Here is a 16773-nt window from a genome sequence, read left to right as displayed (position 1 = left end):
AATAATAATGATATCGGAATTATAAAAAYCAATAGTTTTTTATATTCATAGTTACTTTATATTCATATTTATTATATTCAAAGTTAAATTGTTATTTAACTTAAATTCAATTATAAATATTATAATATTAATAATATATACTAATAATTATAATAAGAATATAATTATATTGTTGAACAACAATAACAGCAAAATGACCGAAGAGTTCGAAATAGTCAGAGATGTCGATCCAAAGGTTTGGTCAGAAATATTCAATGGTTACCGATATTCAAGGCCATCATCGCTGGCAAACGAGACACTGTCCGTCAGCAAAGAGAACCGATCGCGAGTGACCAGAAGTAAACCGATAAAAATAGGTGATTATTCCATAGAYAACGATCATCACATAGTCTTCGACCGRCCACTGGTCARGTATCTGAACATACCTAACACAGTGTATAGTATGGATCTGCTAGAAGGCTACGACACTGATGTCAATTGGGGTAAATCGCCGTCYAATCACATCTATAAGATGAGCGAATGGATTGATAAAGGCTATCGACCGCAGTCTCAGGATGTCGACGACGCCGACGGTCCGCTACTRGACACCGATTTTTTCTGTGGYCGCACACCACTGGCCTATATCATGACGTTTCCGTATGAAAGATACGAGTCGTTGATCATAACGGCCACAAAGTTTCGCGGAAACATCTATTTGTTTGATTATCGCAAACCACAGCCGCCGCCGGACGATGAGTTYAACCAAATTATATTTAGTGGTCACAGATTCGAGCAATACATGACCAGCGATGACCCGAATCGGCCAAACAAATCCCAAGCGTTCAATAATGACAGAACTGCTTACGTCGGTATTGTTAAGACTAAACTGACCGACAATTCAAGCAATAATACACATAAAATTGTCACCTCATGTGAAATCGATTGTCTTACTCGCGATGCCCGACCCGAATCGGTTACTGTAGACCAGTTTGTCGAGATTAAGGTCACCAATGCATTGAAACCGTTTAAACAGTTAAAATGGTGGGCTCAGAGTTATATTGTAGGCGTTCCCACAATTCATGTCGGCTATCGGGACGACAATTTCAGAGTCAATCAATTAAAGTGTATTTCTGTGGACTCGTTGCACACCTATCGGTCATTTTGGTCGCCCGAAGTGTGTCTCAACTTTTTGCATCGATTCTTGTCGTTTGTCAAACAGATCGTYACCGAAGACAATCCGGATGTTGTCTATCGGTTTGAGTTTAGACCAGAAATTGGTGTCACGTATACTAAACTGGAAGAACCGGGAGATTTCCGTATACTTCACGAGAAGTTCATTGAAAAGTACACTAATTAAGTCATCTATTATTATCATATATTTGATAAGTTTTATCAATTTTGAATTTATGGTCATTTTTTATTATTATTTTGCAGTTTTATATTTTTACTATTGCTTTAAGTTTTACAAACTATTGATTTTCTTTATTAGTTAAATATTGAATTTTATTATAGATTATTATTATGCTGTAGTATAACTGACAGTTATTTTTTACATATTTTTTATGTATTTGTTATTATTGGTAATAATTAGTGTATTGATTAATAATTTTTATAATTAAATTATATATTAGTTGTTAAAATAGTTATTTAAACTGTATTAAATATTTATATAATTGCCAAAAAAGCCAAATAGTTATTGAAATAATTTATTTTCTTATAAATATTTCAACTGATATATAATTCACTTGTTTTCAGCATATTTACAAAAATGATTTATTAAATATAAATATTTCTATTGTAAAAAAGTTTTCTGTTATATAATTTATATAACTAATTTTTGTTTAATATTTTTATTTTAAATCTAATGTTATATTTTTCAAAATAACTGAAATAGTTATTTATAAGTTTTTATAGTTGCTAATAACAAATAGTTATTTATAGTTATAATAAAATAATTAAACAATTATTTATAAGCGTTAAACCGACAAAATAATTTTTTTAGTTGAAAATCAAGACACTAGTAATAATTTTTAGGTACAATCTTAATCGCCCCATCGCCCCATATTTAATTAAAAAATTATTATTAAAATTATAATTAAAATTATAAATGTATTATTAATTATATATTTTTAAACAAAGACCACTTGTTTTTACATTTGACCACATTTAACCAGTGGTCAGTTATGATCAAAATTATTTTTAAATACTTTTTATACATTTTTATTATATAATATTTAAATTTTATCATTGAATTTAATAATAATGACCAAGTTTGACCAATGGTCAATATTTAATTAAAAGTAATTATAAATTATTTATAATGTTTAAAAATTATAAATTAATGATAAATAACTAATTTCTGATAATATTGACGAAATTTGACCATTGGTCACTAGTGAAAATAATAATCAGTAAAAATACATTCAATGATAAAATCTAATTATTATATAATATAGGCTTTTAAGTATCAATTTTGAATAACTAACCACTGAAATTTTGTGGTCAATATAAACATAAGTGGTCTTTGATTAAAAATTTATAATTAATAATTCATTTTTAATTTTAATAATAATTTTTTAATTGAATATTAAATATGGGGCGATTAAGATTGTACCTAATTTTTATAATATTATATATTTTTATTTAAATTAACTTTAGTACAGTATATTATATAAGTATTTTCTGTAAAATTGTTATTTGAATTTATGTATAATTATTGATTAATATTTTTATTAAGTAAAATAAAAAAAAAGTATTCTWATAGATAATATTAATAATTAAACAATTATTTARCTAATGTATYAAAAKATAAATTATTTTATTAAATAATAAAGTATACAATAATAAAATATCTGTAGTMGGTATRGATATACYGKAAGATTATRATAATTAATTAMGARAAGTTYAKTAAAAAGTAMTSTAATTAAGGCATCAATTATTGATCAAAAAAATATTTGWTAAGTTTTTATCAATTTARAGATTTTGAAAATATTATTTTTCAGTTTTACTATTGCTTTRGRTTAATGTTTTAAAAATATCACACATTTATTWATTTTTTAGTTAGTTTAAATATACAGTAGAATTTTATTRYATTATASATKATTATTATTATTATATAATTRACATTTATAGCAGATAATTATTTTTATATATATYTATGTATTTATAATATTGTTAATAATTTTATAATRYACAATTATTGCTTAATATTTTTATTAAGTATAATAAAAAAATAGTCTAATAAAAAATWTATAATGAATAWTAATTTAACAATTGCGGGTATTTAAATAATATTGTTTTGTATATAAAAACATAAATTTATATGACTAATAAAATTTTTTTATAKCAATCATAAGTTATATACAAATAATTATCATAAAAATKAATTCGCTTTATATAYTTTTATCAATAAATGTCTGATAAAAACARAYATTAAAAATATATTTAAATATTTAACTTATAATATGTAATGATTATATTGTTGAGGATTAAAATATGACTATATTTTTACCATTAATTTTATCATTTTATTTGCATTGTATTGAATACTATATTTATTTTAGTACATTTATACTTTATTCCTTATCTACATATTCCTCATAAATACCAGTCATTGTTACCATTCACTGGCACCACAATGAATTACCAACTATCATATCAAACCGTATACATTCAAACTAAAAATCAATGTTTCTGTACAGTATAAATACACAACAGTCAAACAGGCAGTTAGTGTCTTAGTACCAGTTATACCATACATCCCTCTCAGTCAATACTTTTATACTTACTTTTATTACATACTGTACAACACGTGTACTATCTTATCCACCATTATTTTAACCATTGTTTTAATTGTTAAAATCTATTATTGATATCTTGTGTCCAAATTCCTACATCAGTGAAAAATGTGACCACCAATTCATTACAGGCACCGACCATCAAGTTCACTGATTCACCAGATATACCGCTCCGCTGATCATAGATTTGGTTTGTCATACATTGAAGGCTTGGATCAACCCATTGGCTACCACTCGTGTACCACAACTGCAAGATCGGCTCTTATATCACCCGTTGGTCTAATAACGACTTAACTGGTGATCTTATAGTGGATATCTGTCTCATAACGACTCATATCTACTAGTGTTTAGTATCGATTAGACGGGAAGTTCTCATAATATCTATTTAGTTTATTGTCTGAGTAGACATTCCTCTGGAACTAAACAATACTACACATAACAATATATAATGTACAGTATTTATAAATACATAGAGTAAGCACAAAACATTAGATAATTATATTAAAAAAAYATTTATATTATCATAATTTTATTGAAYAATAAAAAGTATACATTAATAAAAATGTCTGATGAATACACAATTGTTAAAGAAATTGATTGCCAATTGTGGTCAAAGATATTTAAGTCGGATTTCAAAAATGAAAATCTATTGCCAATAATAAAAAATGAAACGAAAAGCGTTATCCGAGAAAARCCCGAAAAAATAGGTCAATACCTGTTGGACAAGGATTGCCATTTGGTATTCAAASAGTCARCCGTCARATATCTAGATATTCCGATAATATAGTYGGTATGGATTTACTCGAAGATTATGATAATRATAATRAWAATRATAATAAAAATRATGGYAATTATAGTGTTGCGAGTAGTGTCTGTYCGYCCAWTAAAGTAYATGAATTACTTGAATGGATTGACAAATGTTACCGACCRGACGTCCCGACCGGTCAACCGCTATTGGATACCGATTTTKTCTGTAGCCGAGAACTACTATCGCATATTCTAAGATTTCCGTATGAGGTCAACGAATTGATGATCGTAACGGCCACTAAGTTTCGCGGAAACATCTATTTGTATAATTATAAAACTGGACGATCGTCGACACYCAATAAAAWRTTKAAACAAAWCGCTTATTGTAATCATCGGTTCAGATATTACATGACCACCAATAATACCARTCATTGTCGTCGTACTACTACTACTACTACTGATGARACATTTCAAAACAATGACAATCGCTATAGTTATGTAACACTATTGAAGACCAAACTCAATGACAATATTAGCGGACAGTCACACAAATTAGTCATTTCGTGTTCAATGGATTGTATTAAACGAAATGTGAGACCAGAGAGGACTGATGTCGACCAGTTTGTCGAGTTGAAGATTAGCCATCAGTTGAATGAAAATATTAGAAAAAAATGGTGGTCTCAGACATTTATTGTAGGCCTTTCCACTATAATAGTTGGACTTTTGTATCAACGAATTTCGGGTCAGACAAGTCAAGCACATTGATGTTACCGAACTGACCGAAAACTCAATGTTTTGGTCACCGGATGTTTGTCTTAACTTTTTGCASCRATTCTTGTCGTTTGTCAAACAGGTCGTCGCCGACGATAATCCGGATGTTGTCTATCGGTTCGAGTTTAGACCCGAAATTGGTGTTACATATACTAAACTGGAAGAACCGGGAGTTTTTCGTGTGATTCACGAAAAGTTTATCCAAAAATATAGAAAATAAATAAATATTATAAACTATTATAAAATAGTAAATACAAATATATTATTATTGTTAATAATAATAAAATATTAAATTATTTTAATCAATTATACTATATATTGATTATATAATATTTTAAATGAAAATGAATATATTTATTTCTAACTATAAATCATATATTTAATTGGATAAGACTAAAAATTTAGACTCTATTGATTTTAATTATCTGGGTCAATTGTTTATTAGATTCAAATAATAATTAATTAAAAATTTATTAATTATATTATACTGGATAATATTGTAATTGATTATTTATTAATTAGCCAGATAATTCAGTSGACTAATTATTTGCYAATATATTTTTTTTTGAACAGTCAACCATCAATTATCTGGCTAATTTTAAAATAAATTTTATAAAATTATTAATTACAATATTATTCRGTTTAATATTATTTATAACTTTRTCATTGGTAACTTTTTTTTTAATTTTTCATAATATTATTGATCAAATAAATAAATTATTTAGCCATTAATCAGTCATGTTTTAAGATAATGGCATACATTTACAACTACCTCTATATTGTTGATGCAATAGCTWTATAATGGACTGAAACTTTATTTTTGTGGACAAAATATTATTATACATAACTGACAAACACATTGTCTTCAATAAAAAAGGCCTGAAATTAATGAGAAAACAATTATTACATTTAAAAATTGTTTTTTAAAGATTTTGCGCCCAAAAAACAAAATTTATTAACAATTAAATAAAAAAATCATTGAAAAAATCATAGCCTTTGTCTCAAATATTACACTTATATTTAGTTAGTCTATAAAAAAGCATTTTTTTGTCTGAAAAAAAGTTTGATTTTTCTTTTAAATAATAAAAAATCATTAGTTGTGTGGATATTATACCCAATATAAGAGATATCACACAAAACATACTGTATTTGTCCTGAAAAGAAAATGATGACCGAAAAACATGAACCGAAAATTGTCCGAAATATTACTGACAAAGAGTGGTCAGAAATCTTCAACGATAACAGTTGGCGATACAAACCAACCGATCAACTGTTAGCCATCAATGGTAATGGTGATCAACGACGACCAGTATCGGTGACCAGAGACAAACCGGTCAAAATTGGTGAATACTCGTTGGACAGCAATCATCGGATGGTATTTGACCGRYCACTGGTCAAGTATATACACTTACCCGCGAATACAGTCAAACCCATGGATCTACTGGAAGGATACGTCCAGGGAATCRATTGGACTAAATCAATGTCGACTAATGTCTATAAAATGGGCGAATGGATTGATAAGGGTTATCGCCCGCAGCCGACCGCATCCTATGAACAACTGGTGGACACCGATTTTTTCTGTGGCCGCACACCACTGGCCTATATCATGACRTTTCCKTATGAAAAATACGAGCCGTTGATCATAACRGCCACAAAGTTTCGCGGAAACATCTATTTGTTTGATTACCGCAAACCACAGCCGCCGCCGGACGAAGAGTTCAATMGAATTAGTTTCAGTGGTCATCGATTCGAACAATACATAACCAGCGATGACCMGAATCGGCCAAACGATTCCCAAGTSTTCATTAATGACAGAAGCGGTTACGTYGGTATTGTTAAGACACAATTGAATGACGTATTCAGCGGTAAGAGTCATAAGATAGTCATCTCGGGTGAAGTCGATTGCCTGACACGCGATGCCCGACCCGAGTCRGCTACTGTCGACCAGTTTGTCGAAATTAAGACAACCACTTCATTAAAGCCGTTCAAACAGATGAAATGGTGGTCTCAGTGCTATCTCGTAGGCATTCCTACCATTTATTTCGGTTATAGGGATAACAACTTCAGAGTCAATCAATTGCAACGTATTTCTGTCGATTCRTTGCATAACTACCGATGTTTTTGGTCACCCAATGAATGTCTTAACTTTTTATACCGATTCTTGTCGTTTGTCAAACAGGTCGTTGCCGAAGACAACCCGAATGTTGTCTACCGGTTTGAATTCAGACCACAAATTGGTGTCACGTATACCAAACTGGAAGAACCGGGAATTTTCCGTATACTTGACGACAAATACGTCCAAAAATATGCCAATTAATGCTTAAAATAATTCATTCAATTCATTATAAMTATAATTTTTTTAAAAAAATCAAAATAATATCTATTCATTAAGTATGCATATAATTATAAAACTAAAATTTAAAAGATTATTAAATATAATATTTTTTTTTTAATATATATAAATCATATACTTTACGGTAATTTAATCACTTGATTTTTTTTATTATAAATAATACTATATATTAAAAAAATATACAATTATATTAACATTGAACAAGATTTGAAGTAAATAATTGAAATGTAATAAATTATATTATCGTTAAATTAAYAACAGTGTAAMGAAATAATAAGTTAATAAATTAAAAAAAAAAAAAAATTAAGATTCACTTTCAGATGATTTATCAGATTYACGTAATTCAGGATTAATTGTTATCACATTTTCCAGTYGACGATAACGAAAGCCAGTGGTCACAGCAGTGGTCACTCGGAAGATAAATTGGTTGACAATCGGAAGATCCATGAATAATAGTGAACCGCTAAACACCAATAGTGTGGCAAACCAGTGGACAGTTGTAAATGGATTTTGAAAATAAAATATTGATATAATCAGTGATATAAACTTTCGGATGGTTAATACCAGTGTCACCGTTAGGGAMGTGCATTCACTCATCAATACCATGACATACATTATACAAAAATATTGTGTAATCATATTAATTATAAGGTATAACCAAAGGCACGGTATGTTTAAAAATGTTGGTTCGGAATCATTAAATATCACCATTTGATTGTATATGTCAGGTATCATAAGTATAAAACCGGGTAGCGATAGGGCGTGCTATGGATATGTTATTTAAAAAAATAATTAAAAAAATAGATAAATAACATTACCGGTAATAGTATCAATAATGCAAACATGATRGTRACTAATACCTGATAAAAGACAGCCTCTTTCGGATATTTACCGTATGTTGTAAACAGCACCTCCTGAAAGATGCCCATACGGGCCGACATTATCAGCGCAAATGATAACAATGATATGCCTATCGTATAATCATAAGCTGCTGTGTGACGCTTGATAAAAGCTGCAGCTTCGGGACCTGATATATGGGAACCGGTAGACAATTTGGCACTATCTTTGGCACTGGTGCTCAGTTTTGGCGATGAYGACGACGAAGCCATTGTAGCCATTATGATGCCAATGGTAATGATGGCTACGGATAGATACTTGCATGTAGTGTATTGTCGCTTAAGTATCATAATACCCAACACCATGTTAGCCATCAATGAGCCCTTTATTATTAAATATAAACACAACCAGACACTCAATTAGACAATTAATTCATTAGACATAAACACATAGACATTACACGAGACATACGGATCTGAATATGATATGCAAGGGAACCGATATCTTAAAGTTGAGCGCATAGTTGTTGGACACGTTCACCAAAAAGAAGAATATTACTAATGTTAGATATTTTCTAAATTTAMACAATAAATGAAAAAAACAAATAAAAAATMAWTAYAAATTTTAACTATTTTTCAACAACAAAAATTATACAAACCTAATAGGTATTACAGGATTTTTAGTACAAAAATTGGTGGTAAATATAAATCCTTCAATTGCTATAAATAAAAACTGAGCAAAAGTTATGAGATTTCCACTGCCCGGGGATTGTCTACAATAAACAAAAAATATTATTTGGTAAAAATGTATTTACRATTTTTGATTTATACTGTATAATAATAATTTTATAAATAAATTAGATAATTAATAGGCTAAATAGATTACTAGAAATTATGAATTTTATATGAAAATTATTATTTAATTGAATGAMTGGCTATTCATAGCTAACCTGATAATTGCTTCGAGAAATATGACATTCAGACAACAGGATATCATTACAATAGCGATAACAATCGGCACATACATCACACTATTATCATAAATATCATATAATTTGATTAATACATACAAATATTCATATTTAAAAATTATTATTATTATATAAATTATTTTTGTATATCAMTGCAGTAAAAAATTTYAATATAAATTTTATTTATTAAAAATAAAACAATACTGTTTCTATCATATTAATACAATAATTGCTTAATAATAATACATTTTATTATAAGCAGATAATTATTAAATTATTATTTATTTATTTTTTGAAATAATATCTGTCACATAAAATATATGATAAAAAAAGAAATAATATGATAAAAATATGTTATTTATATTTATATTGCGATTTTATTATACATTTAATAATGAAAATAATTCATTGAAATAAAACATATACCGGTAATATTATWYAGTACTGTAATAAACAAAAAATGCAAATATAATATAATATTTAAATAGCAATATTTAATTGAGCAAATTTACAAACAAAAAATAAAAATTCAATATTATATCATAATTATTATTACAGGTATTATTAATAGCACGTAAACTAATATAATGTTTATATACTGTATATATAAAAACATATTTTTCTATAAACAATAATTATTTTATTAACTAAAATAATATACTGTATATACTAATTAACTTTAATTTATTTGAAAAAATTATATCTATACCAGTGATCAAAATTAAACTTTATAAAACAAAATTGTACAAATAACCTAGATATTAAATGAGTAAATTTTTGTATATATATATATATACTATTAAATATTTGTTAAATTAATATTTACATCACAAAGTTATCATGATATAGAAAATTATATTATCATATATAAAAATTATATATATATATATTAAAAATCGATAATATTTACACACAGACAYATATATTATAATATAGAAAATTAATTTCAATATTATATTAGATTTTATAATTTATACATTTTTTTTATTAATTACAAAATGTATTTTACAAAATATAAGATATGAAATACTGTTGTAAGTAATGAAATAATTAATAAACTATTTAAAAATTATAATAAATATTTATTTATTTTTTAAAAACTTACATTTTTRTAATTTTATTTTATCAAAAATAATAATAAATAAATAAATCATAWTTAATGTCTAGGTTAATTATATTACATAATTATAAATTTGAAATGTAGACTTTTGTTRGATATAATTTCAATAAAAAAAAATAATATATGATATATCATAATATAATTACAACAACAACAACAAAAAAGTCAACAAAACATTATGTATAAAAAACAGGTATTTTTTTGTATAACAGTTTTTTGTTAAATCATATCAATTAAATCAAAAATAAAATCATTATATCATATATTAATAAAACACATGTCAARAGTTGTATAAAAAAAATATTATRAAAAGTAAATGTTTATATAAATTAATGCATAAATAATGTGATATTTTATATAWATATAAAAGTAAACCCTATTTGATTCAWTTCAATAGTAAATAAGTAAAACATTAATACACGTAAATTGTTGATCAAAAAAATAATATTAACACTATTTGTGTCATTAAACAATTATGAGAGACATCTATGAATTTAGCATGATACTATTTTTTAAAAAATTACTTTTATACAATTACCWAGATAWGTTATTATAAAAACAWTTTTATTTTGATATTAATTGAACAATTRCTTCAATGTTAATTGTTTTAATTATTTAATACCTTAATTTAATAACATAAATTTTWRATWTTTTTTGTAATTGTTGWTTAAATAATTTTAGACATTTAAATAATCTCTATATTTTAAATTTTTTTTCATAAATATTAGATTATAGATTCTATAATATATTATTGTTGATATTTATTATGAATTGGATATTTATTACAAATTTTGTTTTATCAAATAATATTATAAACATTATTTTTTTCAAAAACCACTTATTTAACTTTTAAAACAATTTTTTTGTTAAAAAATGAATTTCTATAAACTAAATACTATTAATGTTAGCAWTGATTTTAAAATGTTATTTTATCATATATTGTGATGATTGYAATGTTTGCCAAAAAAAACTATACAACTTTATAATACCGGTACTGTACTTACTATTAGTCACATATATTTTTTTGCACAAAATATRSTATTAATAAAAAATAYTATATTTGAAAAGAATATAGAAATTATACCATATATTTATTAATAAATTAAATTACAAATATTATCTATTTATTGTATTATTTAGTTTAGAAATTTTYAAATAATAAATATACWGATACTTTATATATTAATAAATAAATATATAAATATATTGTYATATTTTTACTTGCATTTAAACAAAATGTTTGTAAGTCGATTCATTAATTTAATCTAATAATCTATATTATTAAATTACATTTTTATAAAAYAACAAAACTAATTCAAATTAACTTTATACAACASTATACTAACTATAAAAACTAATTTAAAAATAAAATAAAACAATTTAAATAAACRTTTATATATAATTGACTAAACGATATTACGTTAAATTTATTTTATTKCATATTTATATAAAAAAATTTATTAAAAAAACTGCGAATTAAAAAAATATTTATATTTATTTTATTGCATTCTCATTAATAGATAGATTAATTGACAATTATTTTTTACAGAYAATTGATATCAAAATATATACATTACTCATAATAAATTATGATAATAATAATAATAATAAAAAATAATATATTYAATAATTCATCATTATCTTTCTATTTATTTTCTTACATATTCTTACATATATATCTATTATTTATARTATTATAACTAAATTACTGTATAAATACCRTATTTTATTAGTAATAATAATATGTGTTTCAATATTGGCAAATAATTCCCTTAAGGGTATATAACCAATATTACCATAAATGTATGCATTTAAATAATTTTCTATTGTATTAKTACTCAATTGTAATTATTTTGCTTTTTGTTATTTTTTTGGTAAATCAATTTACTAAATAAACAATATCAAATTATTTATGAATTAATTCCAACAATGTTGTTTACATAACATTTGTTATATTCACATTAAATGCTTATATACTATATATATATATAAATTTATACCATATATACTGTATGTGATAATATGTTATATATAGCGGTTTTATTTTAATTTAGTAATATTTAATTTTTATTGTATGGCAATTATTATGAATACTACTGTATAAAACATTTTGCATTTGTTAACATAATTTATTTCGATGCAATAGTGTTTTTTATATAAAAGTAATTAAAAATTTTTATTTTATTTAAATGAATATTATAGATACAAAAAAAATATTAAAATGCCAGTAATTTAATCTAATTTATTGCAATTCAATATCAGCTGTACTAACTGGCAAATAGTCAAYACTATTGTATACTGTATATAAAGTATATACTGTATAATGTACTAGCTAACTAAATAGTAAAAAATCAATAAATAATAAAAATGTGTAATAATAGTAATAATAATAATAATAAGTGACATACTGTACAATTTTGTAACTTTTACAATACACTATTACAATATAAAAAATTAATARTAATAATAATAATAATAATAATAATAATATGCTAAAATGATTTACTTTTTACTAATGTATTGAATTTTAATGAAACTAGAGATACAATATTTTAATTATATTATTATTACTAAATAAAAGTACTTTTGATTAGTTTGTAGTGATGATTATATAAAAAAATTGTGTAAATTTCATTAATATATATATATATATTATATAATTAGAACAAACTCTTATATAAATTATTATTAATATTAATATTTTTTATATAATATAAATTTATTTTATTAATATAAATACTGTTTGTTTCAAACAAATGGTTAAATGACGTGTATATATAATGTTATGTTTTCATTAAATATTTTTTATTACTAGTAAATATGTGTTTTAAATAAAATGTTGAATAACTAAAAAAATTAATATTAAATTGTTAATAATATTTATTAGTTATGGTGATGTGCAATTTTTTTAAAAAAATTTCATTTTTGTTTACATCTAAAATATAATAATAATAAAGTTAATTATAAACATAGTTAAAATCAATGTTAAATATTTATTTTGAGACCAATGTTATTTATAAAATGAAATTTCATCAATTTATATGAAAATTTTAATTAATTATGAAAAAAATATTGTATTAATTAATTAATTATTATGTTTAAAATATTCTTTTATAGTTGAAATTCTTAATTAATTGTTTTATTGCTACGGATATTACAATAAAATAATTTATTTTACAACAAAAAAACTTATTAATTATTTTTTGTATTAAAATCTACACACATAGTACTAAATAAAATAACTGTAATGTTTGCTATTTAATAAAAAGTTTTTTTTATTAAATATTGAAAACCACTAAAAATAAATCAATTTTTATCACTGGTGCTACCAAAACAAAAAAAAATCTACATGTGCTTTGAATCTACCATATCCTACAAGTTATCTGTATGAAATGTTTAACAATAATTTATCCAGAATAAATTTATAGTAAATACTGTAAGCAATTATTTAATAGAAATATGTTTAACCAACAAATATGACTATAAAGTCAACATTTTTAATTATATATTACAATATGGCTACAAATTGTTATTATTATTCTTAAATAACAGTAATATTATTAAATAATTTAAAAATTAATAAAAAATTAATTATAAAATTGTATTTCAATTGTATTAATAATTAGATAATAACAATATGTTTTCATTACAACGATTAGTATTTATTAGACTAAGAAATCTATCGACTTATTCAACGCTATTATTCATAACTATTTTTACGTTAATTGTGATTATCGTAGTGTCGGTCAACGTATTTGACATTAATTTATTAGAAAAGTATCACTCATTAAATAATGATGACTACTATTACACTACCGATAAGTCATCAGAAAGTTTAAACATTTTTCAAAAACTTATTACTAATGATAAATCTATTCATTGGAAATCAATGCCATCAACAGTACGTCAATTATCACCGCCGCCGCCACCACCACCAGTGACAACAACTCCTAAAAAGGTAGTTTAGATCTACCGGTGCCAGTGGTTAATAAAACTAAATTAGTGGCCGAAAAAGTGGTGATCAATCCTTCATTGCATCCAAAGATAACATATTATAATCGCACAGAAAGGCTATGGTTTTTATCTAACGGTACGGCCAGACTAACCGGCCGCGAGGCTACTAAGCTAGCTCTCTGGCCGGAGGAAATACCAGCCAATAATACCGTTGAAGATCGGGTGGTCAATCAGCTTATGTATGTTCCCGAGAATTACGATAGAAATCTTAAGCGATTTAAAAAGATATTTTTGAGTACCACTGATATAGACTGGAAGCTGTCGTTGGGTCGCAAAGAGTTTCTCAGGTGTCCGGTCAGTACCTGTCTATTGGTGCCGTCAAAAGACGCCCCAAAAGCGGATCTAATATTTTTTAAGGTATATATAATTATAGACTTTACTGGAAAGTTGTTAACAAAATAAAATAAATTGAATATAAATGTTAAAAAAACAATAAACAGCTATAATATTCATATATTTATTTTTTTTTCAAAACAACTTTCCAGTTGTTGGTAGTGTCTGTTTATATGTACAATATGTATGATATATGTTATAAATTATTATATAAAAGACAAAAGTAGGGCTTTGAGACAAATCAATATATTGATTGTTTTGTATTGTGTTTTAGTTTTGTTGTTGTAATTAATTTTGTTGTTTAGTGACACTTTGAAAACACAGAATAACAACACATTTATATATAGATTTATCTAAAAGTATTTACGGTATTATTATTTTTTTTTAGTTTTTATATTGGTTTGGTATACTGGGTAAATATTTTTAAAAAAATTAACAATTGCATCTACATTATTATTGGAAATTACAATCAAATCAATATTATTAAAATATTTATTTATAATAATTTGATAGACTAGGGCAACAAAAAAAATTTTTAATTCAATAATTTATAGTTTAAATGATTATTTAGAAAATAATATATAATTTTATTCAATTTAATTAGACAATAAAAATTTATAAATTTTATCGTATAGTATAGAAACGTGAAGTCAATTACCGATAATAACTATAACTTCATAATAACTTTAATATTATGTTTAGAATCGATACGGATTTAATGATCTGGAAAAGGATCGGCCGTCCCATCAAATTTGGCTGAAATTTGAGATCGAGTCGGCCGCTAACATACAACTACTCGGTCCCGACAATGCCTTCAATTGGACGGCCACTTATCGACACGACTCGGAAATATCGACGCCGTACTACAAGTTCTATCCCTATGAAGATCAGACCCGCAATAGGGTGACCACTACTAGTCAGCGGCCAAATTATGGCCGAAATAAGACGAAAAAAGTGGCCTGGTTTGTGTCCAACTGTTTTGCGGCTAATAAACGGCTGGAGTACGCCAACCAACTGGCCAAATATATTGAGGTCGACATCTATGGCCAGTATGTTATACTTTAGTTTTTATTATTATTATTACCGTAATTTTTTAACATAAATTTATTGTATTTCTAATGAATTATCTAAAAGGTGTGGTACTAAAAAATGTCTAAAAAAAGATAACGATTTGTGTCAGCAAATGTTGGACAGGGATTACAAGTTTTATTTGTCATTTGAAAACTCTAATTGTAAAGACTATATCACCGAAAAGTTTTGGATCAATGGATTGGCGTATGATTTACTTTTTAAAATATATTAAATACAATTAATAATTTTAATTATTTAATTAATATTATTTTATAATAACTAGCCATAATATAGTGCCAATAGTGATGGGCGCCCATCCGGACACCTATAAACAGTTAGCACCACCGCACTCATACATACACGTCGATGATTTTAAATCGCCTAAAGAGTTGGCCAATTATCTACATAAGCTCGACAACGATGACCATCTGTATAATGAATACTTTGCGTGGAAAGGAATCGGTGAGCTAAAGGAAATATTTATGTGGTGTCGGGTATGCGCTCTATTGCACGCGCCTCCCAGTCCTCGATACTATAAAAGTCTACAAAATTGGTGGGAACCGGAGGGTACGTGTGTACCGATAACGTGGACTAGTATGTCGATTGAGGAATAATTAGCTTTTATATTAATTTATCATCACTAAATAATTTATCATTAATCAATTATCATTTTTGTTATGTTATATCATTTAAATTTTAAATAGACTAAAAAATGTTAATGATTTTATTATTGAATATTTTTTAATTAAAAATGTTTTCTATATATATATATATTTATATA

General features: G+C 25.0%; 4 protein-coding genes across 4 annotated transcripts; 3 read left to right on the top strand and 1 right to left on the bottom strand.

Annotated features, from left to right (window-relative positions):
* The first annotated feature begins 183 nt into the window (after positions 1 to 183).
* On the top strand, positions 184 to 1336 carry LOC128955809 (decapping and exoribonuclease protein-like). The gene has a single exon (XM_054301486.1). The coding sequence runs from the start codon at positions 194 to 196 to the stop codon at positions 1334 to 1336; it is 1143 nt and encodes a 380-aa protein (XP_054157461.1). The 5' UTR covers positions 184 to 193.
* Positions 1337 to 6421: 5085 nt separating this feature from the next.
* On the top strand, positions 6422 to 7611 carry LOC128955808 (decapping and exoribonuclease protein-like). Its single transcript, XM_054301485.1, has one exon. It carries the CDS (start codon positions 6460 to 6462, stop codon positions 7609 to 7611), a length of 1152 nt encoding a protein of 383 aa, XP_054157460.1. The 5' UTR covers positions 6422 to 6459.
* Positions 7612 to 7950: 339 nt separating this feature from the next.
* Positions 7951 to 9508, bottom strand: LOC128955807 (UDP-xylose and UDP-N-acetylglucosamine transporter-like). The gene is made up of 5 exons (XM_054301484.1): positions 9434 to 9508; positions 9143 to 9256; positions 8956 to 9058; positions 8508 to 8867; positions 7951 to 8412 (listed from the first exon to the last, which is right to left on the bottom strand). The coding sequence occupies exons 1-5, from the start codon at positions 9478 to 9480 to the stop codon at positions 7951 to 7953; spliced, it is 1086 nt and encodes a 361-aa protein (XP_054157459.1). The 5' UTR covers positions 9481 to 9508.
* A 4929-nt stretch (positions 9509 to 14437) lies between these two features.
* On the top strand, positions 14438 to 16606 carry LOC128955806 (glycoprotein 3-alpha-L-fucosyltransferase A-like). The gene is made up of 5 exons (XM_054301483.1): positions 14438 to 14475; positions 14537 to 14945; positions 15624 to 15970; positions 16056 to 16196; positions 16276 to 16606. Exons 1-5 carry the CDS (start codon positions 14438 to 14440, stop codon positions 16604 to 16606), a joined length of 1266 nt encoding a protein of 421 aa, XP_054157458.1.
* The last annotated feature ends 167 nt before the right edge of the window (positions 16607 to 16773 follow it).

Source organism: Oppia nitens, unplaced genomic scaffold (genome assembly GCF_028296485.1).
Source record: "Oppia nitens isolate AA-2021 unplaced genomic scaffold, nextdenovo-longstitch-racon4-pilon3 scaffold2_pilon_pilon_pilon, whole genome shotgun sequence".
NCBI classification, from domain to species: Eukaryota; Metazoa; Arthropoda; class Arachnida; order Sarcoptiformes; family Oppiidae; genus Oppia; species Oppia nitens.
The sequence above is the reverse complement of the archived record's forward strand: the minus strand, read 5'-3'. Positions and strand labels throughout refer to the sequence as shown.

Excerpts from the sequence above, each read along its gene's own strand:
- LOC128955806 (XM_054301483.1), top strand. The coding sequence starts at position 14,438 with ATGATAAATCTATTCATTGGAAATCAATGCCATCAACA. Across the intron at positions 14,946-15,623 it reads CGGATCTAATATTTTTTAAG|AATCGATACGGATTTAATGA; the intron begins GTATATATAATT and ends TATTATGTTTAG. Across the intron at positions 16,197-16,275 it reads TTTTGGATCAATGGATTGGC|CCATAATATAGTGCCAATAG; the intron begins GTATGATTTACT and ends TATAATAACTAG.